This window comes from Adiantum capillus-veneris, chromosome 8 (genome assembly GCF_014529385.1).
Source record: "Adiantum capillus-veneris isolate H3 chromosome 8, ASM1452938v2, whole genome shotgun sequence".
In the NCBI taxonomy this organism is placed as follows: domain Eukaryota; kingdom Viridiplantae; phylum Streptophyta; class Polypodiopsida; order Polypodiales; family Pteridaceae; genus Adiantum; species Adiantum capillus-veneris.
The window spans coordinates 117,188,301-117,213,804 of NC_140938.1; the positions used below are offsets into that span (position 1 = coordinate 117,188,301).

Below are 25,504 nucleotides of genomic sequence, written 5' to 3' on the forward strand. Positions count from 1 at the left end.
GGGCTATAGTGGAGGCCGCATAAATGATGTGCTCACTCTGTAATCCAGTATGGTCAGCTGATCGTCTGTGCTGCATGCGGCGTATGGCCCTCTCTACCATCTGTGCTGTAAAGAAGGAGGAGCACGTGGGGCGTGGCTCGTGTGGCTGTGGGATAGGAGACTGTCCTGGCACCTCGTAAAGTCGCTCTGCATAATCATGCCATATCTGTGGATCCTCAATAGCTGTAGTCGGACGTGGCTCGCGCAGGGTGCGCCATGCTGTCGCGCTATCCATGCTCATGAATAGGCGGTATAGCTCAAGCTCCTGTGCCTCTTCGAATGCTCGCCGCTTTTGGCGTGTCAGCGTCTTCATATGCCGTCTGGCCTCTCTCTCTGTGATCTCTCCTAAGGCTCGCTGTGCGCGGAGGCGTCGGTATAGCTCTTTGCACTCATCATCATACCAGCGGTTCTGAGGCAGTCCCGGGGGGGGGGAGTGCGTCCTGTGTGAGTGGTGTGTGGAAAGGAGCTAATAGCTGAAGTGTGGAGAACGGAAGAGATATGTGATGTCAGAACTGAGAGTGGTGTGGATGGGTGGAGGAGGCATAGGCCATGCTCGACCTCGGCCGAGTAAAGAGAGGCTAGCTCATGTGTGAAATGGATGGTGGTGTGTGGAGTGTGTGCTGTGGAGCTGTGTGGGATGGTATCTCCGGTGATGGAGAAAGAGAGGTATGTGTGGTCGGCTCCGATGGGTATGGGTGGAATGGTGAAGGATGTGATAAGGTGTGTAGCCTCCCTGGGTCCCAGAATATAGTCGACTGTACTCCCCCCTCCCTCTGCAACTCCATGTGGCATACAAGTCAGGCCCCCTGAGGTGGGCCACTGGACCATCCCGTTATAAATATCGAGACGGTGCTGGGAGCCAAGTCGAAGTAGATGTCGTCCGTAGGCTGTGACTGGAGCTCTGTCTGCTGTATCTCTCATAGTTAGCCTCCTCATCTAGAGTGTGTAGTGCCTCTGGGTCCTCGTGGTCATATGCCTCACACTGATCACTGCGCGTACGAGCATTGAAGTCTCCCATAAGGAAGACTTCACCCAGTGTGGAGTACTCCATAATCTCCTCCGTGAGGCATGCGTACGGTGACTCCTGCTCAATAGGGGCGAATCTGGAGCCTGTGGGAGCAAAGTAGCAAAGGGCAATGTAGACGATCCTGTCTCGTGAGAGCTCGAGGCGAATCCACATGTAGCGGGCCTGTGGGTCCCGGGCAACAATCTGTAGTCTACTGTGAAGCCCCTGTCTAAAGAGTATGGCCACTCCTCCTGAGCCACGAGTGGTGTGCTGGCGCATACACCCCCAATGTAGAGACTCCCACTGGAATCCATGTATCCGTGGTAGCCCTCTCTCTGGGCTCTCGTGTGTCTCTGTAAGTAGAATGATGTCTCGACCTCTCATCACCTCCTCAAGTCTCTCTGGGTGTGTCCATAGGTCTCCATTGCAATTCCAAACCGTGACATGAATCTCCTCGTGTGTCCCACAGGCCGCGAGTCCCTATGCGATGGTCTTGCCATCAATGATAACCCTACCATCTCGATATACTGCCTTCTTCCCTTCTTTGCGGGCTTGGTGGACTCTAGGCATGCACGCGCGACGGTGATCTTGTTGCATCTTTGTGAGGTCATCATCAAGATAAATCGGGGGGCCTTCTAGCCCTCTCAAGATGACCCTCTTTCGGAGGAAAGAAGTTCGAGACTCCTCGGAGGCGAATTGGAGGATGAGAGCTCTCTTCTTTGGATCTTTGCCGGCTCTCCAAACTTTGGAGAAAGGGATCTCTTCTTCCTTGTATCCCACTTTCTTGCATAAAGCTTTCCCATCGCTCTCGGGTGTAGACCCTTCTTCTTCTTTGATGCCGGTCACTCGCACATTGAGACGGCGAGCTTGTCGCATCTTCTCCTCCTCGATGGTTGTGTGTACGATGAGTACCTCATCTTTTTGGGCTTCCTCTCTTGCAACCTTCTTGATGTTCTTTTTGACCACTTCGACCCATCCTTCTTTGGTGGCCTCTAATTTGTCCTCAATGCTTGCGGTGAGGGCTTTGGTGATCTCCTCCTTGAGGGCTTCCTTAGCCTCCTCTTTAATCTCTCCTTCTTCGGGGGTGAGGGATGTGATGGAAGCATGAAGGAGATCGATTTGTGCCTTCATCTCTTCTTGCTCTTTCCTCCATCTCTCCTTCTCCTTCCCGTGCTCCCGTTCCCTTCTCTCCTTCTCCTCTTTGAGATTTTGGATTTCCACTCTCATGTCCTCCTTCTCTTCGTTCCATAGCTTGATGAGGGTGGCTTTCTCCTCCTCCCATATCTCTCTCTCCATCCGCCATTCTTTCATGTCCTTCTCCAATTGTGCAAGCCTCTTGTTCGTGAGCATGAACGTTGTCTTCATTGTCGATGCCGGCGTCTTGATGATGGGGGAAGACATGGCTGTCTTCGTAACTACCCTCTCTTCATATTGTGAAGAAGAGGGGAGAAGGGGAAGAGAGGGAGTACTTGTGTGTATGCGTGTATGTGTGTAGTGTGTGTGTGGGTATGTATCCGTGTGTGAGAGATTGGGGGCAGCGGGCCTGGTGCACTTGGTAATGCTGCCACAGTGAGGCAGCGGCAAGTGCTACAGCCTTGGCAGCGTGCAGTCGCAACAGGTCAGCTACAACGGGTTCAGCAGCAGCAGCAGTGGCGCGCGCAGGGGGTGAAACAGCAGCAGCAGTGGCGCGCACAGGGGGCAGCAGCAGTGGCGCGCGCAGGAGCAACAGCAGTGGCGCGCGCAGGGGGTGAAACAGCAGCAGCAGTGGCGCGCACAGGGGGCAGCAGCAGTGGCGCGCGCAGGAGCAACAGCAGTGGCGCGCGCAGGAGCAGCAGCAATGGCGCGCAGAGAGAGAGAGAGAGAGAGAGAGAGAGAGAGAGAGAGAGAGAGAGAGAGAGAGAGAGAGAGAGAGATGAAATGAAATGAAATGTTATATTAACGTCTTCAAAAGGCCAAAATGACCTATGAGACCAAAAAGTTACAATTGGTGAATCTGATACCATGTCTGAGTACGGAAATTACAAAGTTACCAAGTTACAAAGAACTAACACTAAAACACTAAGGAGAAAGGAAATGGTGGGGGGGGGGGGGGGGGGTTGTGGGTTCAGTTGAAATCTCTCATCGGTCACTGTCGGATCTCATCGACCTCCTCCATGGTCAGAACTTTGGTTGGGCGTCTTGCATGTCGAGCTAGAGTGATCTGTATCTTCTGTTGCAGCCTTCGTCGGTAGTGGGAGACCCCCGAGGTCGTGGAAGTCTGGATCTGCCAAGTTCAGTGGCTCGGTCAAGAGAGAGAGAGAGGCAGTTTCCTTTATATATAGAATATTCCTCTGTCAAGAATGAACTGTGTTTGTGGTTACATCATTGATAAGTCAAATTGGATATTTTGTAACACCAGGGACTTTATTACGGAGTGTTGTGACAAATGTCGCTGTAGTATGAAGTGTGGCAATCGAATCGTGCAGCGTGGAATAACCAGAAAGCTGCAAGTGAGGATGTGTGACAGAACGTCTCTCAATCTGTTTAGTATGTGAATTCTTCTGTCTACAGCTAACTGTTTGATTGGTTGTTCAGGTGTTTATGACTAGGAAAAAAGGCTGGGGCGTCAGAGCTCTTGAAAAAATCCCTGCACGTACGTTTGTGTTTGAGTATTTAGGAGAGGTAAGTTTTTTCTGCTGCTGGCTTGGTTTGCAGTTACGTGCCAGTGGTTCTGATTTTAATTTTTTTTTGTTGCTGCGTAGATAGCAACCAACTCTGAGCAGTATGAACGCAATCTTGAGTATAAAGCAAATGGTGTCTATACTTACACTATGTGCTTGGATGCTGATCTTGACATGGAAAACAAGCATTTCAAAGATGGGTTGACTGATCAGGAGGCCCTTGTGCTGGTGGGTGGCATTTTTTATGGTGGCTTTTGCCTATAAGTTCACATGCTGAACTGGCACTAATTGTTGTTGGAATGCTTGACAGGACGCCACAATCTTTGGAAATGTTTCCCGGTTTGTTAATCACAGGTATCTTTGGGTTAGGGGTTAAACTTAGCTTGGTGTTTTTCAGGTTATTCTCCGATTTGTGTAGCTTATGTTTGTCTGCCTTCACTACCCTACTGGCTTCTTTAGAGTAAACCTTCATGAAAGGTAAAATGTGATAGGATGTCTCTGCATCTATCTAGGTAATTACTATTCTGTGCTAGTGGGCTTATATGTCTTTATTGCCAACTTTTGTCTGTGCTTTAGCATTTAATATCTTGTAGGTCCCTTTATATTAAAACACCTGCGACTACTTAAGCAATAATACGTGTGGACTACATCTTTTTTATGGATGTGGTAGCACTATGAGTAAAATTGTGAATTGATCAGACAATGGTTGGAGGGAAGAGACAAGCAGGTAATCAGTAGAGCCACCGCACAGATTTGCTACTCATAGTCAGGGTCACTCTCCTCTTCTTGGTCCTTTTAAAAGGCTCCTGTTCTCCTGCACTGGGCACCCCTGTAGCTGAGTGTACTGTTTGTAAATAATGTGAATAAGCTCCTGTATGCACTGTATTTTCTTAGCCAGAGAATTTTTCCTACCCTCTTTAGCCTGTGTACAGTAAGAAAATGTGCCAAGGAGCAAAGCTGCTGATCAAGTCACAACGAGTCCTTTCTATCCATGATAACATGGGACGCCCTGTGGACAGCTGGGGACCGAGATCATAGGGAACCAAGGGGGGTTCATTGGCTCTGGACAGTTGGGATGGGAAGTACAGGGTGATAGTTGAGACTGGAAGACCCGTCAATGCTGCCATGTTTCTATGCCATGTTTCTATCTATGGCGGTGCATATGCCAAGTCAACTACCATCTTTTGGTGTTGATTTAGTTTATATGACAGTAATTTTTTTTAGTATTAGCATTCAAAAGTATTGTCGTGCAGCTACAGGGCTATGACAAGAAAATCATTGCTAAGGTCTTTGTAAAGTTATATGCTTGTGTGTGGATGTGTGGGAGGGAGTTTGTTTGACTAGTAAGGACCTGAATAGGATTGCAGTAGTGTTTAGTTGCTGCAATGATAAAGTTGATAAGATCACCAATCAATGTGTTCTTTGATTTTGTGTTACATTCTTGCCTTGACTATATTCAAGATTCATGTAGGTATATCTGTTAAATGTACTATAAGCTTTCCTGTATAATCTCTAGAATCGCCTCAGTTGACTTGGGTGTGCTCTAAGGAAGTTCGTATTTTACTCGTGTTTGTGCAGGTGTAATGATGCCAATCTATTTATGAGGCCTGTGCAAATTGAGACAAGGGACACACATTATTATCACGTTTGTCCCTCTACTTCAAGTGACACTTTTTTACATGCTCAAATTATATAACTAGATCATGTATTTGTAGCTGATATGGGTTCTACTTGTAACAGGCTGCTTTTTTTGCTGCTCGGGACATTGAAGAGATGGAAGAACTTACCTGGTTGGTTCCGTCAACTGTCCATATGCATAACTTTGTTTTTTATCTTGAGAAATCATTTCATGGTAAATGAAAAAACAAGGCACACAAGCAGTTTTCCATGTGATTTTTTAGAGTGGGAGCCGGTAGAATCCTTCACAGGCACCTTTGAAGCCATTCATGCAGACCTCTTCAAGCTATCATATGCTAGTTGTAGATCCTCATAGCTTGTATCATGGGAAATAGATGATGAGCTAAGGAACAGCTTAGAGGGGTTGGGAGATGTCCTTCATTGTGCCTGACAAGGTGAAGAGAAGAATGACCCTGCCATTTCTCCATGTTACACTTGATGTTTGGATCCTAACCGTGATAGACACCCATTATGGGGTCCCTTGATTGTGCTTGACAAGGTGAAGAGAATGACCCTGCCATTGTTCCATGTTACGCTTGATGTTTGGATCGTAACTCGTGGGATAGACACCCATGTTGGGCTTCTATCCAGCTGTCCACTCCATTCCAGCAACGGCCGGAGCTGTCTCCCTTGTTTTGAACCTTTCTTTTGGAAACAAGGCTCCCCTCTAAGCCCCGTAACCAGCACCCAGCTGTCTAGGACGCTTCCCATGTTATAACTTACTATGCTTGGTGCATCCTTGAGTCCGAATGAGAACCTCTCTAGCTTATTTTTTAGATCTCGGAGATGTATGAAATTCACTTCTGAAGTAAGGTTGTCCTTCTCCAGACTTTGATTGATAAGATCCTGTGATAACAATGGTCTTCACCTGTTAGACCTCAGATTGATTAGTTCCATTTGGAAATAAATTTTCATCTGACGATCGACTAGGGGGTTCGAAAAAGCATGCTGGCTCACCCAGCTGTGTGGCCAGGAGAAAATATATTGCAAATTAAATTGTTTTTTGGTGACTCCAACACCCCATCCCCTCCGATAAAAAAGACAAAGAGAAAGAAAAACAAATGCATGCACGCACCTGGGTGCTCACACATGCGGAGTGAAGGAGCTAAGTATGAAAGTATGGGACCTTCACAACAATCTCTTACCTTGGACGAGCTCGCTTCTCCCCCCGCCCCCCCTTGCTCGCCATCGCCTCCCTGCCCGCTGCCGCTGCCGCTGCCGCTGCCGCTGCCTGCCTGCTGCCCACCTGCTCTGCCGCTGCCCGCCTGCGCTGTCCACCTGGCCCGCCCGCTTGCGCATTGCTGTGGGCCTCCACCTGGCCCTCTTCGTTCCTACTTGACTGGTTTTGACAGCGCTTGCGACGTGCATGGTCCAGCAGGAGGTCTCCGTTCGCCGACGCGTCTTCGCCCTTTCTTCACAGCAGCAGACACAGATGGAGGCTCAAGCTCCGCCACAAAGCGACTTTAATGAAGTCCCCTCGCCCGACCCCGCTGAGCCCACCATTCGACTTGCTCTCTCACCGACAGAGCAAGCCAGCCTAGCCGCAGAGTTGGAACGCCTTTAGGCGACTTCCGTCATTTGCAAGATTCTCGGCACTAGAGACAGCAGAGGAGAGCTACGTGATCTTCCACCTCGCAGAGGTTGGCAAGATTCTCGGCACCAGACTTAGCAGAGGAGAGCTACGTGATCTTCCACCTTCTCGCAGAGGTGGGCAAGATCTTGGACGTTTAGTTCCTCGGACGCGGCTACTACCAGATAGAGTTTGTGACCCCCGAGATGGCGTCCAAGGTCATCGCGATGAGCCCCTTGGCCATTCGAGCAGTTCGAGCCCACTTTAGACAGTGAAGGCATGGTTTTGATCTAGCTACAGATGTTCTGATAGAGGAGGTAGACCTCCGCATCTCCGTCTGCTTTCCTGGTTTGAGGAGGGAGTACCTACCACTTTCGTCCAGGATAGGCTCAGAGATTGGGACTGTCCTGGAGACACCTCGCACAGCAGCCTTTGTAGCTGCCAAGGCGGCTCCCCTCAATATGTGTTTTGGTTAGGGACACCCACACTCTCCTGAAGGTCATCCTACTTCCTCGGGTGAGTGGGGGTTGGTTTCGACAGAGCGTGGAGTATTTGGGCCTCCCGAATCAATGTTTCATTTGTCGACAAATGGGCCATCTTGCAAAGGCCTGTCCATGGAGGAGACCCCGACCTACACCACAAGCCCAGTCCCAGCCCTCAAGGGCTAGCGAGCAGCAGCAGATAGAGTCACAGAGTACGCAGGCAGAGCCACCCTCCGAGCCTGGGGCTCAAGCTGAGGAGGGTTGGCAGCAGGGTCGTGGTCGACGTTGTCAGGGACCACTGCGCTAGCTTGGCACTCAGAGTGGTCCCCAGGCTCCTGCACAGCAGCAATGGGTTTCCACAGGAAACCGATTCAACCCTCTTCAGAAGGACGAGGTCCTTGCTCCAGCCTCCATCTCAACCTCACCCTCAATAGCCTCTCCTTCCCCCGAGTTTCCCTCTTGTTCCGCCCCTCCCCCTTCACCCTCTCCATCTGCCTCTCCTTCTCGCCCGCCGCTCCCCCTCGCCCCCCATCGCCCCCCCTCTCCCTTCTCCCTCGAGCCCCCCTGCTCCCACATCTCCTTCCGCTCCATGCCTGCAACTGTCCCTGGGGGTAGGGTTTTCCTGGGTTGCTAGGAGATCTCTTGGCAGCGCTTTTGCCACGAGTCGCTTGCTGAGAGAAAGGGACAACCTTTCTTGCGACCCCCTCTTCTGGTGCATACTTTCCCCTTTGCAGCAGTTCCTTGTGGTATGACGTGCTTCGACATTCGTGCCCACGACTTTAGACGGTTTCTCGGCGACCCTTCACTAGACCTTGAGGCGGCCTTCTTCAGAGTTCATGTACTGCTCCTTGCAGCTAGGGGGATAGAGGCCTTGGACTCAGCAGTTGGCTTCTTTTTTACTCTATGCCGCAGGGACCAGGCTGAGTGGACTCTAGACTCAGTGTTGGAGTGGCTGCTGCAGACAGGCTCTAGAGTTCTCTCACCACATGGGAGACCTAGAGGTTAGAAACTTGGTTCACACTCTGTGGCCGTTGGCGAAGTTTTCTGTGACACCTCCCGACTCAGCAAGATGTAGAGACATTGTGGTTCACTTCTTTGCTGATACGCAGAGCCCACCATGTTATGTACACATACATGAGGACTCTTGGACAGAGGAGGTTGCTTTGCGCACGGCCCGCTCTACTTGGGCTTGGGCTAGACACTCTTTGCAGTCACGCCTATCTCGGGGACGCTCGGATGCGGATTACTCCCCATCCAAGCCTGCCTCGAAGATAGCACGGTTAGCTGCTGCTGCAGCATCAGTTCTCTCTCGCTCCCCATGAGGATCGTCTCATGGACCATGTAGGGATTGGGTGGGCCCCATTTCAGCGTCAGAGGGGCCGACTGTGTCAGGAGCTTCAGCGATGCCTTGTGGGAGGAGAGATTGACCTTCTTATGCTACACGAGCATGATCTGTGTGAGTCGCATTAGACGTTGTGGACAGTTTTTGCGTGGACGATAGGAGACTTTTTGGTCAGCTGCATTTGGACTTGGAGGCATCCAGGGAGGGGTATGTATGACTGTCACAAAGTGATGACGTGGCTACGGACAACAGAAACCCTAATTTCTGCCAAAAACCCTAAAATTCCTGCAAACCCTAATTTCTGCCAGAAACCCTAATTTCGAGAAATCGCGGAGGTGGAATTTAAAAATAAAATAAAAATGAGCGATGCAAATCCTAGCTTTTTGCTACGCAAGGATTTTGGATGAGAGAAAGAGAGTTGAATTGCTTTATTTTAACTCTGATTGAGAGAGAGAGAGAGAATTTGCTTTTGCTTTGAAGCTTTTGGGGCTCTGCTTTTGAGCATCTCTTGTAACCTTTAAATTAGTGGTGAAGGCCTCACTTCTCAGAGCATTTGGATGCAGAGTCTGAGAGTGAAACCCTAACCGCTCTTTGTACTTTGACATTGATTTAATACATAAAGAAATACCGAAAGGGGCGCCAGTCTTTGGGGTCAATATCTCTAGGCACGGAACTCCGCCGGGCCAGTGCAAATCTATTGTGATCTGTGAATTGTTTTGAAATGGTTATTTGATGCTGTTGCAATTGATTCTTGACTTGGGAGTGTCCAAGTCAGTTACAGTGGTATGAGAGCATGGCCGATTTCTCTTCTACGGGAAATCCGATCCCCAATTTTTTTTCCACGGCACCTATGGCTTCACGCAAGGATCACTCAACTCCCTCTGCATCTGGAGATGCGGGCAGGGATCACAACGAAGATTCTGACAGAGAGTATGGCCCGCCTCGGCCTACTCAGGCGGAGCAAAGAGAGATGAAGCGTCGTCAATTGATCGGCGATGCAACAAAGATGATGCTCAGTTTTGCGAAGAATTCGAAATTGGCAAAATATATGAGCGAGACTTCTTTTCAGGAAGTGTATGCACAGTGGCAGAAAACCACTACACCACCCCTGAAACCCCCTCTCAAGAAACCTTTTGATCACAAACAGTATACAAAGAAGGAATTACAAGAGGTGGTTGGTGCACGGATTACTCAGCTTTTTGACGCGCGAAAGAAAGCCAAGAAGCAAGGCAAAAAGCAGAAGAAAGGCACTGACTTCCCGGGATATTTGGGTCGTCAGTCGACATTCGACAAGGCAAAGAAACAGAAGAAGCGTGTCCGATTTGAAGGAGTACCCAGTTCTTCTTCTTCTGACAGTTCTTCTAGCTCTTCAGATTCGAGCGAAGAAGACAGAAAAGGTAAAAAGCGAAGCAAGAAACAAAGCTTCGGAAAGGGCAAGAAAAAGGCAAAGAAGACTAAATCTCACCGAGAGACTGATAGTTCTACTGAGGACTCGTCTACAGACAGCACAGATTCTGATGATGGAAACTTCTATGCAAACAAGAAGAAGTTTTACAAAGCCAACCAGTATGACTTTCCCGAAGATAAAAGCAAGAAAGTCCGAGAGTTTAAGGAAGGTGGCCACTCGATCAAGTTTGATACTTTTTCAGGATACTGAAATGCTTCGAAGGCTTTGTCTTTTATACAAGAGTTTGACATTGCTTTCGCGGGAGGACGCTATTCCGAGCACTCCAAGATTCGGAGAGCTACCTCTTACCTAATGGGGAATGCTCGTACTTGGTGGTCCACGCTTCTTTTAAACAAGACCGCCAGTTAAATGGCTGAAATTTAAGAAGCTTTTTATTTCTTCTTGGTTGACGCAAGAATATGAACGAGATGTACGAGCTGCTTGGAACCATCTACGGATGACCAAGAAAGATACAATCAATGCTTATTGTGAAAGATTATGGAGCTCTTTTCTACCCGTCTCTTCATTCAAGAAGATCTCGTTCAGAGAACAGATTGAGCGGTTCACCTTGGGTCTACCTACAGAGATCCGAGATCACTGCTTCGAACAAAAGTCAGCTTCTATTCACGAGTTGATGAGTCATGCGAAGTGGGGCTTTGCCATTCACTCTGGCAGTCTGACCTACCTCACAGAGGAGGCCATGACACAACGAGCCGAACAGACTTCTGGGAATGAAAGTAGAAAGAAAAACAGCAACCCAGAGAAAAAGGATGTACGACCCAAGCTTACTCCTGAGGAGAGAGCTCGCTTCATCAAAGAGGGGAAGTGCTTTGGATGCGGGGAACACGGACATATCTCCGCAAAGTGCCGTAAAAAGGCATCGAAAGAACAGAATGATAAAGACGACGACAGGCCTTAGAGCTCGAGATCAGCTGAGGAACGTGGCAGAAAAGGCAGATAGAAAAGCAGAACTGGTACCACATGGCGTGGGACCTTTCAAATGAATGAAAGTACAAACTTTGCCGCTTTTAGGGCAAAGTGAAGGATCACGAAGCTCTTTTGAAGGAGCCAAGGCCAACTTCTTTTCACTTGGAATTGGCGGCTGGATTTGGAATTACGCCCGACAGGTTGAGGCCATAGCCTTTCGGACGTTTTTCGGGTTATTTGAGTTTTTGGTGATGCTTTGGCTTAACCAATGCTCCTGCGACATTTAACCGGATGATGGATAGGATTTTTCGAGAGTACAAGACTATTTGTTGGCACTGTCTTTGACGACATCATTGTTTTCTCCAAGAATGAGGCAGAACACAGAGATCATCTGCTTCAGAGATACACTTTTTTGGGATACTTTGTTTCAGCAGGAGCAGTGCAAGTGGATTCGGCCAATATAGAGACTATACGTGATTGGCCCGATTTGAAGAATATGTTTGTACTACAGGCGGTTCATACGAAAGTTTGCAGAGGTTGCTTCCCCTTGATACAGAAAGGAGTCCCTTTCTCGTGGGGATCCACAGAGGTGACTGCCTTTCAGACATTGAAAGAGAAATTGACTACAGGACCCGATTTGACTTTGCCGGACTTGCAGTAGTTATTTGAAGTATTTTGTGATGCTTGTGGTCGTAGTCTGGGTGCGGTCTTAATGCAAGAAGGCCATGTCATTGCTTACGAGAGCCGATTGTTCTCTAGGCCGGAGATGACAGCACAGATATATGAGAAAGAGCTATTGGCGGTTATCCATGCTCTTACTTAGTGGCGGCATTACCTACTCGGAGCGGATTTTACTGTCTTTACAGACCATCAGAGTTTACGTTACTTGTCACAGAAGCAGCTTTCGGAAAAGCAGATGCAGTGGGTGAACGTCTTGTCACAGTTTCACTTCTAGATTGTCCATGTTCAGGGACAGAAGAATGTGGTGGTAGATGCTTTGTCTCGGAAGCCGTTGGTTCTGCCTATTTCCGCGATACATCATAGGACCTTCAAGGATATGGTGGATCACTATGCCATAGATACAGATTTTGCAGATATTTTCACACGGATACGGGATGGGGAGATAGTAGCTGGATACTCCCTTCGGGAAAATAGCCGTTGAGGGAAAAGGTTATGACTGAATGCCATTGTTGTAGCAGTGCTACAGTGTCACTTTCACTTTCACAGGACATACAGTTGGTACAGTTGGCCGGGTCTCGTCCACACTGGACGGACTCTCTCGGCTGGACAAGGACACGTGGCAGGATACGGACGGTGGCCTAGTGGACATCGTGGCCAGGTCACCACCACTCAGTTTCGGGATAGACTTAGATGGCTGACATTTATGAGCCGTTGGTGGCTCTCTACGGTTGTGCATATGAGTAGTCGTTTGGGTCATTTTGGGTTTATCTTTATGTAGTCGCTTAGAGTGAGTCTGTACATAGAGCACGTCTTCACCATCCCCGCACATCTGAGCCTCGACACCCCCATTGTACCTGAGAGCAGAGTTACCGGGGAACGCCCCCTAGCCTCCGTTCCCGCGTTCCGGGGGGCAATTCCCTTCCCGAACGTTCCGAAACGTCCCGGAACGTCTGACGTTTCGGGTGGCCAGTGCAAACCGGAACGGCCGTTCCGGAACGTTCCGGAATGCCCCTGGAACGGCCAACGGCTACAAATAAATTTGGCAAAAATTGAAAAAATTGAAGTAAATGTTTGGGCTTCTGTTTGAAGTGTGCAAGGCCTGAAGGACTCATAAAATGCACCCCCCTCCCCCTTTCTCTCCATAAGCTAATCCTCAAGGCTCAAGCTCTTAGCTCTCTCCCTCTCACACTCTCAAGATCTCTCTCTCTCAAGACTCACTCTCTCAAGGCTCAAGGCTTCAAGCCTTCAAGCTCTCTTCCTCTCCGTCCCACTCTCTCAAATCTCTCTCTCTCTCTCTCTCTCTCTCTCTCTCTCTCTCTCTCTAGTCATAGCAAGGTTGAATGGTCTTCAAAACGAGTTTATTGTGAGTATTAGAGTGAAAGCACTCTAATACTCCTTGTATTTAAACACAAGGAGCTAAAAAATGCACTATTTGGGTGTTTTTTATACCTCCCGTTCCGCGCCTTTCCCGTTCTGGACCGCTAGCCGTTCCCCCGTTCCGCGGGGATCCCGTCGCCGTTCCCGTTCCGCGTTCCGGGTAACTATGCCTGAGAGTCCTGGGCTGGAGGTGAGTGTGCTGTCACGCCCGAGTCTGTATCAGTTCTTTGAGATAGTCGAGTCAGAGTATGTGGTCTACTGTTGCTGTTGCTCTGTTGTGTCTGTGAGAGTTGTTGTCTATTGTTTCCTGTTTTCAGCTTGTTTTGAGTGAGATTGTCACGCACATTGCACTGAGGAGCACCTACTGTAGAGAGCACGGCACACTATCTGTGCTATAGGTGCTCTCATTTTGGGGATCACGGTGGGACCTTAACTGAAGTCTCACTCTCTCTGAAGTGCAAATCTTGAAGCTAGTTGGGTTTATCTAGCTTCGCCTACTTTGCCTGGCACTGTGTAGCCTGTTGGGTTGGTCCTCTCTCGCCCTAGTCAAGAGGAGAAAAATATCTCTCTTCGCCAGGAGAAACCCCCACATCTAGAGGCTTTGGATCAAATCAAGAGAGAGCTAGAAGAGCTTCTGTCTCAACAGGAGACTAAAGCTATGGTATGGTGCAGCTCGTGTCGCTCTTCAGGACATCCTCCACAAGACTGTCCCCTTCGAGCTTATTGCCACTTTTGCGAGAAGTCTGGGCATGAAGACAAGGATTGCTATTATATCAAGGGATTATGGCAAAATACAACAAAGTCTAGGTCCGTCTCTCCAACAAGGGCTAGCACCTGCATCAAACATGGTGTCACCATATAGCCATCAAAACCCGATGCCACCTCTGCTGACAACACCTCCTATGCAAGGTATGCACAACAACTTTACATCCCCCAGCTTTTATCATGCTAGTACTCCTTCAGTTCCCCAAAGCTTCTACACGTCAGCATCCGGTCCCATGCAGCAAGGGCCGAGACCACCTCGTCCCTCAAATAGGCCAATTTTGTGCTACAGGTGCGGGGAGTATGGACACTATCAGAGCAAATGTCCCTTACAAGAAGGGTCCCCTCCTTGCCGACATTGCCTTGAAGCTAAGGATCACTATAGTAAGGATTGCCCAAAACAAAGAGCATCCACATCTGCAAGCACAAGCCAGAACCAACAGGAGTTTACCTTCCCAAAGCTTAACCTCATCGCAGTGAACTCCATTCCACAGGCCCCGCCTTCCACGCTTGTAGTTGCCTCTCGAGATGGGTTGAAGCAAGTGGAAGAGCCGGCTGGTGTGCTCACACGGGCACAGAGAGTTGCTCTTGGTCTCAGCCTCCCTGGCGGTCCAATCTTTCCATCTCTTGTCACACAAATGAGTCAAACTCCAGTAGTAGCTGCCAAACGGGCAGGTAGTGTCAAGAGCCAACCTACCTCGCTTCTATCAGATATTGATGGTGCTTTCATGGAAGTGGTAGAGGACTTGGAGAAGGTCAAGATACCAGAGCAAGATCTCATAAAAGGAAACAAGCCCACAACAGAGTCTATCTCAAAAAACACTTTTCAGCAAGTGTCACTGTACGACATGCTTGGACTTGATGCAAATTTTAGAAGTGACACCCTTTCCATCAGCCAGTCTCTGTACCTGGGTGCAGGGCCTAGTGGCGGGCACCTACCTGTGCAGCCCTTGGAGTCCTATATGATTTCATAGCTCCCCTCACCGACTACAAAAGTCCTCTTCTCACTGTGTCTATTCTTGGGCATCAATTCTCAAGCGTCATAGTGGATGGTGGATCTGGGATCAATCTGATGCCAGAATTTACTATGTTGGCCTTAGGCCTGTAGCCTAACCGCCGTGCTCCATTCACTGTTACATTGGCAGACCAGAGGACAGTCTACCCGGTGGGCATAGTAGAGAAGGTGCCACTGATGGTACAAGGCTTCACATTTAGCTTAGATTTTGTGGTGGTCAGTCTTCCTCAGGTGGAGGGAGGATTTCCGTTGCTGATTGGTAGACCATCGTTGCGGCATACTAAGGCACTGCATGATTGGGGAAACGACGCCATGTGGATACATTCTCTTGGCTTCCCCATGCAACCAATTCGTCTTGAAGGAGGTATGGATCCAGTGGTTCATCACAGCTCATTGTCAGTACAGTCCAACCCCGACCCTGAGCAGCCCACCCCACCTGACGGGTCTGACGAAGACCTACTGCAGTGGTTGGAAGCTACCGCCTCGATGCCATGCTATGTTGTTTCTATTCAAAACTCACCTGTGCCGGTAACACTCTCTCTCCCAACTCTGCTGGCGGACATAAATGTCCCAAGCCCTACAACAGACAATGGTCCTACAGCAGACAGTGGTTCAGTCCAACAAGTAAGTGTGTCAGCCCCAAATTCTCATGATTCAGATAATCCGCCTACTGAAGCCCTCGGCCTCGGGGAACCTATAACACATCACCGAAGGGGGAAAAAATCTCCTCTGCATGAACTCGCCAATGATTTCCCGCTCCCTCTAACATCTTCCAGGTCGGACGCCCCACCCCCTCAAAAGCACTCGGTTATGCCTGTGTCTGAAGATTTACCCTTCGAGGAGCTTCCACCAGGATGGTTTTTGTAGCGTGGATAATGTGTCATGCTCTCTACAGTGTGGGTGCCCCTCAGTGCAATGTGCGTGACAATCTCACTCAAACAAATGGAAACTCTCTCAAACAGAATGAAACACAGAAACAATGGATAACAACAGAGACACAACAGTGGGCCCGAACATGTGGACTCGACTAGCTCAAAGAACCATGTACAGACTCTGGCGTGGCAGCACCCTCAGCTCCAGCCCAGGACTCACAGGTACAAATGGGGTGTCGAGGCTCAGATGTGCAGGGATGGTGAAGCAGTGCTCTGTGTAAGACTCGCTCTAGACGACTACGTACAAGATAATAGAACTGGCCCAAAACGACTACTCATATGTACAACCATAAGAGCCACCAACGGCCCATAAATGTCCAGCCAGCTAAGTCTATCTCCAAACTGAGTGGTGGTGGTGACCTGGCCACGATGTCCACTAGACCACCGTAGGTACCCTGCCACGTGTCACTCCCAGCCCAAAGGGTCCGTCCAGTGTGAACCAGACCAACTGTAGCTAACTGTCCAACTGCCTGTCTTGTGAAGTGACACTGTAGCCTTGCTACAGGTTGCCCGCCAGAAAACCGCTCACCGTCTCGGTGAGAGGAAATGCATAGTGAGAGGCAAATGAACTGCTCCATACTTGCAGATGAACCTTGCAACACTTTCTACACAACATTGCTTTCGAAAAGGGGAATGACCATAATGTGTTACTCAAAGGATGACCATAACGTGGAGTAACACCGCAAATATGGTTTAGCTCTATCATGATGGCAAAACGAAAAGCTTTCGCAGCAACAGGATGGCCACCAGAAGAATGCTCAATAGCCACATGCTAGTGGACTGAAATTTACGTTTACAAAGGGGTGGATTCACTTCTGAGTGTTGCGTCGAGCCTTAGCATGTCGTATAGTGACACGTGCTGAAAAGTATTTTTCAAGATGGCTTCTGCTGTGGGCTTGGCGCCTTCGAACTGGGCTCCCTTTGGGACCTTAATCTGTTCCAAGTCAGCCATTGCTTCCAAGAAGGCTCTATCAATGTCAGATAACAGGGAAGTTGGTTTGCTCTGAGCAATTTTGAAGGACTCGTTCTTTGGGTCAAGTAGACCAAATTGAGGAAGTGGGGACTGGCGAGGTGGACCTGTGGGCAGACTGAGACCAAGAGCTGCTCTTTGTGCCCGAGTAAGGACACCAGCAGGCTCCTCCACTTGCAGTGGCTTAACCACATGAGTAGCAGGTGATGGTTGAGGCACGGTGTTCACAGTAATCAAGTTTATCTTCGGGAAGGTGAATTCTTGCTGTTTCTGAGTCGAGCTTGAAGACGTGGATGCCCTTTGCGTGGGACAATCCTTACTGTAGTGATCCTTCGAATCAGGGCAATGACGACAAGGAGGGGACCCCTCAGGTAAAGGACACTTGCTCTGATAATGCCCATATTCTCCGCATCTGTAGCAGAGTATGGGCCGATTGGAAGGACGAAACGGGGGACGAGGTGGTTGTTGCATGGAGTTGGAGGCTGAAGTGTAGAAGCTTTGAGGGGTTGAGGTGGCATTAGCATTATAAAAACTTTGAGTCGGGAAAGGACTTGACATACCTTGGACAACAGGGGTATTGAGCAAAGGTGGCATGTAGTTGGGATGGCTGTAGTGGGAAACCATGTTGGATGCTGGTGCTAACCCCTGCTGGAGAGTAGGACCAAGACTTTGCTGTATTTTGTGCAATCCCTTTATATAGTAGCAATCCTTATCTTCATGACCCGATTTTTCGCAGAAGTGGCAATAAGAGCGAAGGGGACAGTCCTTTGGAGGGTGTTCTGGAGAGCGGCCTGAACTACACCATACCATAGCCTTAGTCTCCTTCTCAGACCTGAGCTCTTCTAACCATAGTTACCCGGAACGCGGAACGGGAACGGCAACGGGATCCCCGCGGAACGGGGGAACGGCTAGGGATCCGGAACGGGAACGTCGCGGAACGGGAGGTATAAAGAACACCCAAATAGTGCAATTTTTAGCTCCTTGTGTTTAAATACAAGGAGTATTAGAGTGCTTTGACTCTAATACTCACAAAAAACTCGTTTTGAAGACCATTCAACCTTGCTATGACTAGATGATGTGAGAGAGAGAGAGAGAGATTTGAGAGAGTGGGAGGGAGAGGAAGAGAGCTTGAAGGCTTGAAGCCTTGAGCCTTGAGAGAGTGAGTCTTGAGAGGGAGAGATCTTGAGAGTGAGAGGGAGAGCTTGAGCCTTGAGGATTAGCTTGTGAAGAGAAAGGGGAAGGGGGGTGCATTTTATGAGTCCTTGAGGCCTTGCACACTTTCAAAAGAATCCCAAACATTTACTTCAATTTCTTCAATTTTTGCCAAATTTGTTTGTAGCCGTTGGCCGTTCCAGGGGCATTCCGGAACGGTGCGGGGGCGTTTCGGAACGTTCCGGAACGGCCGTTCCGGTTTGCATTGGCCACCCGGAATGTCAGACATTCCGGGACGTTCCGGAACGTTCGGGAGGAGAACTGCCCCCCGGAACGCCGGAACGGGGGCTAGGGGGCGTTCCCCGGTAACTATGCTTCTAACTCTCTTTTAAGTTGATCATAAGCCTCTTGATGTGGAGGCTTCTCCTGTCTGAGAGAGAAGGATCTCTCTTCGTGAAGGGCCCGCTGTAACTTTAGGGCTTCCAGTTTCCTTCTTAAAGAAGTCAGGGGGTCTGATGGACTGTCCACGAGTACAGAGGCAGTATCTAACTGAGGAGAGTCAGTGAACTGCCTTCTTGCTCCCTCTATTCTAGTAGCAGTAGGAACAAAGTCCTCCAGATTGGCTTCAGGACGGAGACTTTCTGTGAGCTTTTGTTGAGAAGTCTTAGGCAGAGCCTTCTCTACCCACTTCTTCACCATGAATTCCCCTGGTTGCTGAGGCAGCTTCGCAACCAGGGACTTTGTTCTGGTCATGAGCTCTGCAAATGTCTCCTTGGGCTGGAGCAACAGGTTGGCCAACTCATCTAGAATCTTCTCTTGATAATCCCCTGGTCGGAAAGCTTCAAAGAACTGCTGTCTTAACATGGTCCAAGTAGTAAAGTGGTTTTCAGCAAACTGACTGTACCATTTATCTGCAAGACAATCCAAGGTGGACGGGAAGAGCACCAGGTATGCGTCTTCTCTGTTGAGGCCACGACCTCTGCAAAGAGAGACAAACCTCCGAGCATGGTCGTCTGCATCTTCTGCGGAGAGACCTTTAAAGGTAGGGAACTTGATGTTCACCTTTGCCAGAACACTTGTGAGCTCCTCCATGGCCTCTTGCTCCTGAGTCTGTTGCTCCCTAGCTTGCTGTAACAAAATGGGGGAGAGCCTTATCAGAGAAGGTGACGTGGAGGATGTAGAACCGGTCGAAGGAATGGAGGTAGCCATATGAGTAGGTATGGGTGATGGGGTTAATATGCTTCTATTGGGCACCAAGGGTTGATACCTTCTGTGGTAGTACTTCAGAGGACTCAGTAGTGCACTTTGACGCTCCAATGACCTCCTTGTATGTGTCATGCAGTAACCGCCAACCCCACCAAGCTTTGGGCAAGACAACCTTCACTTGGCTGGAGATTGGTCTAGACTCTAGTAGACCAGGGCGAGTGACTAGACCACCTAGCCTGGACCAGGACGAGAAAGGACTAGACCAGGGATGAGAAGGACTAGACTAGGACGAGAACTGGGTGGAACAGGGCGAGAGAGGACCAAACCAACAAGGCGAGAGGCTAGACCAGCTAGATTAAGCTGTAAGGGTGAAACTGGACCAGACCAACAAGGCGAGAGACTAGACCAGCTAGATTAAGCTGTAAGGGTGAAACTGGACCAGACCAACAGGCTGCACAGGCGAAGCGAAGAAACCAGCTACTCAACAGAGTGAGACTTCAGTTGAGGTCCCACCGTGATCGCCAAAGTGAGAGCACCTGTAGCGCGGATAATGTGTCGTGCTCTCTACAGTGTGGGTGCCCCTCAGTGCAATGTGCGTGACAATCTCACTCAAACAAATGGAAACTCTCTCAAACAGAATGAAACACAGAAACAATGGATAACAACAGAGACACAACAGTGGGCCCGAACAGGTCGACTCGACTAGCTCAAAGAACCATGTACAGACTCTGGCGTGGCAGCACCCTCAGCTCCAGCCCAGGACTCACAGGTACAAATGGGGTGTCGAGGCTCAGATGTGCAGGGATGGTGAAGCATTGCTTTGTGTAAGACTCGCTCTAGACGACTACGTACAAGATAATAGAACTGGCCCAAAACGACTACTCATATGTACAACCATAAGAGCCACCAACGGCCCATAAATGTCCAGTCAGCTAAGTCTATCTCCAAACTGAGTGGTGGTGGTGACCTGGCCATGATGTCCACTAGACCACCATAGGTACCCTGCCATGTGTCACTCCCAGCCCAAAGGGTCCGTCCACTGTGAACCAGACCAACTGTAGCTAACTGTCCAACTGCCTGTCTTGTGAAGTGACATTGTAGCCCTGCTACAGTTACAAGAAGAGTATGCGGAGTTTCCAATCGATCAAACACCAGTACATGAAGTCTCGAGGCTCCAAGAGGCAGCTCAGTTCTCAACTTCTCAAGTACCCTCCACTAATACACCTCCTAATCCTGTCAAAAAAGTCAACCTGGGCGACCCTGATGACCCTCAGCACGTCCTCTTAGCAGCTTGGTTATGGGAGCATCCCGCATTACTTGATCAGGTAGTTTCTTTTATCCACTCGTTTAAGGATGTTTTTGCTTGGTACTACAAGGATTTGGAAGGGATCCTACCAGAATTAGGTCTCCACACTATCCCTCTGGTTGAAGGGGCGAAGCTTGTCAAAGGCCGAGCTTATAAGCTCAACCCAAAGTATGCAGAGGCTGTCAAGTCGGAGCTCGAAAAAATGCAAGAGGCAGGGATCATTGTACCTGTGGAGCACTCTGAGTGGTTATCGCTCATGGTGATAGCGCCTAAGAAGCAGTCAAATAAAATTCGTGTGTGCGTAGATTACCGTGCACTAAATAAGGTAACTATCCCATATGGTTTCCCCACACCTTTCACCGAGCGTGTGCTCGAGGACGTAGCAGGGCATGTTTTGTACAGTTTCATGGATTGGTTTATTGGATACAATCACTTGGGCATCCATCCAGGTGATCAGTTGAAAACAGCCTTTGTGACTCCCTGGGGTATTTTTATCTACACTAGAATGTCTTTTGGGTTGAAAAACGCTCCACCTTCTTTCAATAGGGCGGTATATCTCATCTTTTGTCCTCTGCTTAGGGATCATCTTCGCATCTTCATGGACGATTTTTCGACCTTCTCGGGTGCTCAATGTTGAACCCCAGTGGAAAATCTAGAGGAACACCTCGCTCAACTCTCTGCTGTCTTCCTCCGGTGCAGAGAGGCGCGCTTAAAGCTGAATCCTAACAAATGTCATTTTTTGGTCACTGAGGGCACATTGCTAGGCCATGTGGTGTCTGCTAAAGGTTTAGCACCTGACCCAGAGAAGATTGTGGCAATCTTGAAGTTACCACCCCCCATCAATCCAAAAGGAATGCAGAGCTTTGTTGGTCACACAGGCTATCATCGCAGGTTTATACGCATGTATGCGCAAGTGGCTCAGCCCCTAACACGCCTAACCAGTGCTACTGTTCCCTTCCAATGGTCGAATGCAGAGGCTAAAGCTTTTGCATATCTCAAAAAAGCGCCTCACTGAAGCGCCTATCCTAGTAGCTCCTGATTGGTCTCTCCCTTTTCATGTACATATTGATGCCAGTCAATTGGCTGTGGGTGCTGTGCTGACTTAGGCTAGTTAGGAGTACAACCTGGATCGCCCTGTTCACTATGCAAGTCGCCTACTCACCAAGGCAGAACACAACTATAGCACCACAGAAAGGGAAGGCTTAGCTATCGTGTATGCTGTGCAAAAATTTCGGCATTATTTATTAGGGGTCCACTTCACAGTTATTACTGATCACCATGCCTTGCGCTATCTGCTCAACAAGCCGCAAGTTGCATGTCGAGTATGGCGATGGCTACTCCTATTTCAAGAATTTGATTTTGAAGTGGTACTCAGGCCCGACAAACATCATGTTCTTGCTGACCACCTCTCTCGCATTCACACGAGTGAAGAAGCAACAGGGATTGCAGACGACTTTCCAAATAGTAGCCTCTGTAAGGTGGATACCACTCGAGAATGGTACGGCGATGTTTTGCATCTACTTTCTATTGGCATATACCCAGAGAACGCTTCTCCGCTGCAGAAACGACGACTATTGTTGAAGGCAAGGCCATTCACACTAATTGGAGGCCAGCTATACAAGTCAGGACAAGGTGGTGTTCTGAGGCGGTGTGTCTCCCCTCATGAAGTGGAGTTTATTTTGGAGGATGCCCACAGTGGTCCCACTGGTGGCCATTGCCCTGGTCATATTACTGCTCAGAAGATTCTCCAGTGTGGCTTATGGTGGCTCTATATTTTTCGAGATGCAATTGCCTATGTCAAAGTATGTGATGTATGTTAGCGATGTGGCCCCAAACCAAGCAAGCAGTCAAACCGTCCCCTGCAGGTCTCTATGGCATGGCAGCCCTATGAGAGATGGGGCATTGATTTTGTGGGTCCAATTACTCCCTCTGCCCAACCAGGAAATCGGAAGTATCTACTAGTGGCTACAGATTATGCAACAAAGTGGGCAGAGGTACTGGCAACAACGGATTGCACTGGCACTACTATAGCCAAGTTTCTCTACGAAAATATTTTGTGCAGGTTTGGGTGTCCCTTGGAAATCACCAGTGATAGGGGTAGTCACTTTGTGAATGAAACAATTTCAACCTTGCTGGCCAACTACAAGATTTTTCACCGAAAATCTTGTTCCTATTACCCTAGAGCAAATGGGCAGGGGGAGAGCACTAATAAGGTTCTGATAGCACATCTGCGGAAAGCCTGTCATCTGCATCCTGCGACTTGGGGTCAAGCTATCCACGGCACCCTTTGGGCATACCGCACTTCTTTCAAAGCCACAACCAATCACACCCCATTTCAATTAGCCTTCGGTTTGGAAGCAATAGCACCCTTTGAGTTCAATTCAGGATCTTCGCGAGTGGGTAGTCTGCGTGCCAATGGAGATTTGGGGTCGGCATCTGTCTCTCGTCTTTACCTTCTAGAGGAAAGCCGAAGTTTGGCTTCCCGGGCTCTGGAAGCAGAGCAGCTTCGTCGCAAAGCATGGCATGATCGCCATCTCTGAAAGCCACAAATAACACAAGGAGCACTGGTGCTACTTTATCAAGCTAAGTATCTTAAAAAGGCTAAGAAAATGGCTCCAGCCTGGCAAGGGCCATTCAGGGTGCAGGAAACTTTGCCACAAGGAACAATCCAGTTAATAACTTTGGATGGTGTTCCATAGCCTCTGGTAAACGGCTCTAGGATCAAGTGCTATTACTCTGAGTAAGCAATTTGCAGCGATTTCGCCATATGTAGGTTCAAATAGCCCATCTATCTCTTCCCAACTACCTTTCCACCAGAACGGGAGTTCTCTTATGTCTCAATCTCTGCTAGGTTTGTAGAAGTTTCCATCTTTCAGTCTGAAGTATCATTTCCCACTCAGTCTCGGTAATTGGGTATTGTCTTCAACTTCTTACAATCGAATCACTCTTTCTCTAACTGTTATATCATCAATATTAGCACTAAGGTATTTCCAGTTAAGCTCCTAGTCTCTTTTGTGATCTTTTCTTTAAGGTTACTAGCTTCTCTCAAGGTCTCCACAGATAAGTAGCTTGTCAGTAAAGATTTGGTAAGTAAGTTCTTAGCCTTGCTTGGCCTTCCTCGAACATGGCTGGGCATTGTTCCCACTGTGCTCACAAGGGGCAAAATTCAAGGACATGCTTGGGCAATCAAGCAGCGGTAAACTCTTTGCTGTATGCCTCTCTGTAAAGTGTGCAAGTGATGTATGGTATCCTCACCAGAGGGGCACAGCCTCAAAATGTCATCTTCAGCATTGGCTGCCAATCGTCCCATTTGTCAAATTAGTCTCCCACCCCTGTCTCTTAAATTCCCCCTCCTCTGCTCTCTCCAAATTCGCCACCCTTCCCTCCCAAATTCGCCCATGCTGAATTAGTCCCTTCCTGAACTTCTCCCCTACCTGCCTTCTCCTACCAATTCGAACCCCTCCCCTAGTTCCCAATTCGACCCTCTCTCCCATCCCAATTCGCCCCTTCACCATTTCGCCCCCTATGCCCTGCCAATTCGTCCCTCTTGCCCAACCCAATTCGCCCCTTCTCCTACCCAAGTCGACCCCCTCCCTTCCCAAATTCGCTCACTCCCAATCCGACCCCCTCCCTTCCAGATTTCGCCCCTCTCCTGCTTCTCCTGCCCAATTCGACCCCCTCCCTTCCCAAATTCGCCCTCTGCCTTCTAGTTCGTCCCCATCCCATTCGTCTCAATTAATCCCCCCTCCCCTCCTTATTCGTCCCTCCCCACCTTATTCGTCCCCCCTCCATATTCGTCCCCCCTTCCGTATTCGGCCCTCTCCTCCCCTTTCTCCATCGTCCTTCTCTGCCTTATCAAAATTTGTCCCCTTTCCTTTGGCCAAATTCGTCCCTACTGCCTTTTTCGCCCCCTGCCAAATTCGCCAGTGCAGCCGGACTTTAGCCCTGTCCAAATTACACCCTTTTCCAATTAGTCAAACTTTCACGCAATTCGTACCCTAGTTTTTTCAAACTCGTCTCATATTTCAGCCTTTCCCCAAATTGGCAATCCTCTCATATTCCCCCAATTCGGCCTGCTTTACAATTTCGCTCCCTATCACCCATCGTTCCCAATTCGGAAACTTCCAAATTCGTCCAACTGCTAGAAATTCAAACCAGGTCGCTGGGCCATCTCTAGTCCAATTTTCGGGTATTCAAAACCAACTCGACTGACAGTGTCTGAAGTTCTTCTGCTCTCTATTGGGTCTTTCTGCACGAGGTGTGCACATCAATAGTTCAAGAAGAAACTACAGTTATCGTGGCAGGTACTAGCAAACACTCAAGAAAAGCAATCAAGAAGCCACCACCTCCGCAGGAGAGTTCTGTTGAAGAGGAGGAGGATTCGGGAACTAACAGCCAAGATGTGGATGACTTCACCTCAAGTGATGCAAGCGATGAAAGTTATAAGGCATTCCCAACTTCGGAGTCAGAGTCAAAAGCTGTCTCTGAGTCGGATGCATCAAAAGAAACAAACTTAAAAGCAGCAGGTAAAAAGACACGCAATCAGGAAGTCATCCACCAGGAAATTGCTCGGCCGGCTGCATCGAAAAGCCGCACACCATTCTCCTTGGCTGTTTATCTACAGCCACCTCGACCGTCTCTCAGCCAAATACTCTCCAAGGACCAACTACAAACTATGGGTCTCACAACACTGGCAGAAGATCTCCCAACCATTGTTCCTATAGAAATGATTCATGATCTTTTGAAGAACTTTCCCAAGGTCAGAGGTCGTAAACTCACCGCTACAAGGCTGGGCCATGCTATGGGTATGAAAACCTTCCCAGTTGTGAAGCCTGCCACTAGAACCTTCTCTCAGATTTCTAAGGAGGCCACAATTCAGTCATGCGAGGAAATGCTCAGTACAAATCATCCGAACTATGAAAGAAATAAACAGATCTTGGCAATCTTTAGGTA

At 48.9% G+C, this 25,504-nt stretch overlaps 1 protein-coding gene across 7 annotated transcripts in view; it reads left to right on the top strand.

Moving 5' to 3' along the window:
• Window positions 1–25,504, top strand: part of LOC147452827 (uncharacterized) — a 179,254-nt gene that overhangs the window by 141,480 nt on the left and 12,270 nt on the right. For all 7 annotated transcript variants that reach the window (XM_086518426.1, XM_086518422.1, XM_086518424.1 and 4 more), the window contains 6 exons: window positions 3,444–3,534; window positions 3,620–3,706; window positions 3,787–3,933; window positions 4,016–4,059; window positions 5,284–5,350; window positions 5,446–5,495. In XM_086518426.1, coding sequence (XP_086374552.1) covers window positions 3,444–3,534; window positions 3,620–3,706; window positions 3,787–3,933; window positions 4,016–4,059; window positions 5,284–5,350; window positions 5,446–5,495 — 486 coding nt within the window. The remainder of the gene's footprint in view (window positions 1–3,443; window positions 3,535–3,619; window positions 3,707–3,786; window positions 3,934–4,015; window positions 4,060–5,283; window positions 5,351–5,445; window positions 5,496–25,504) is intronic.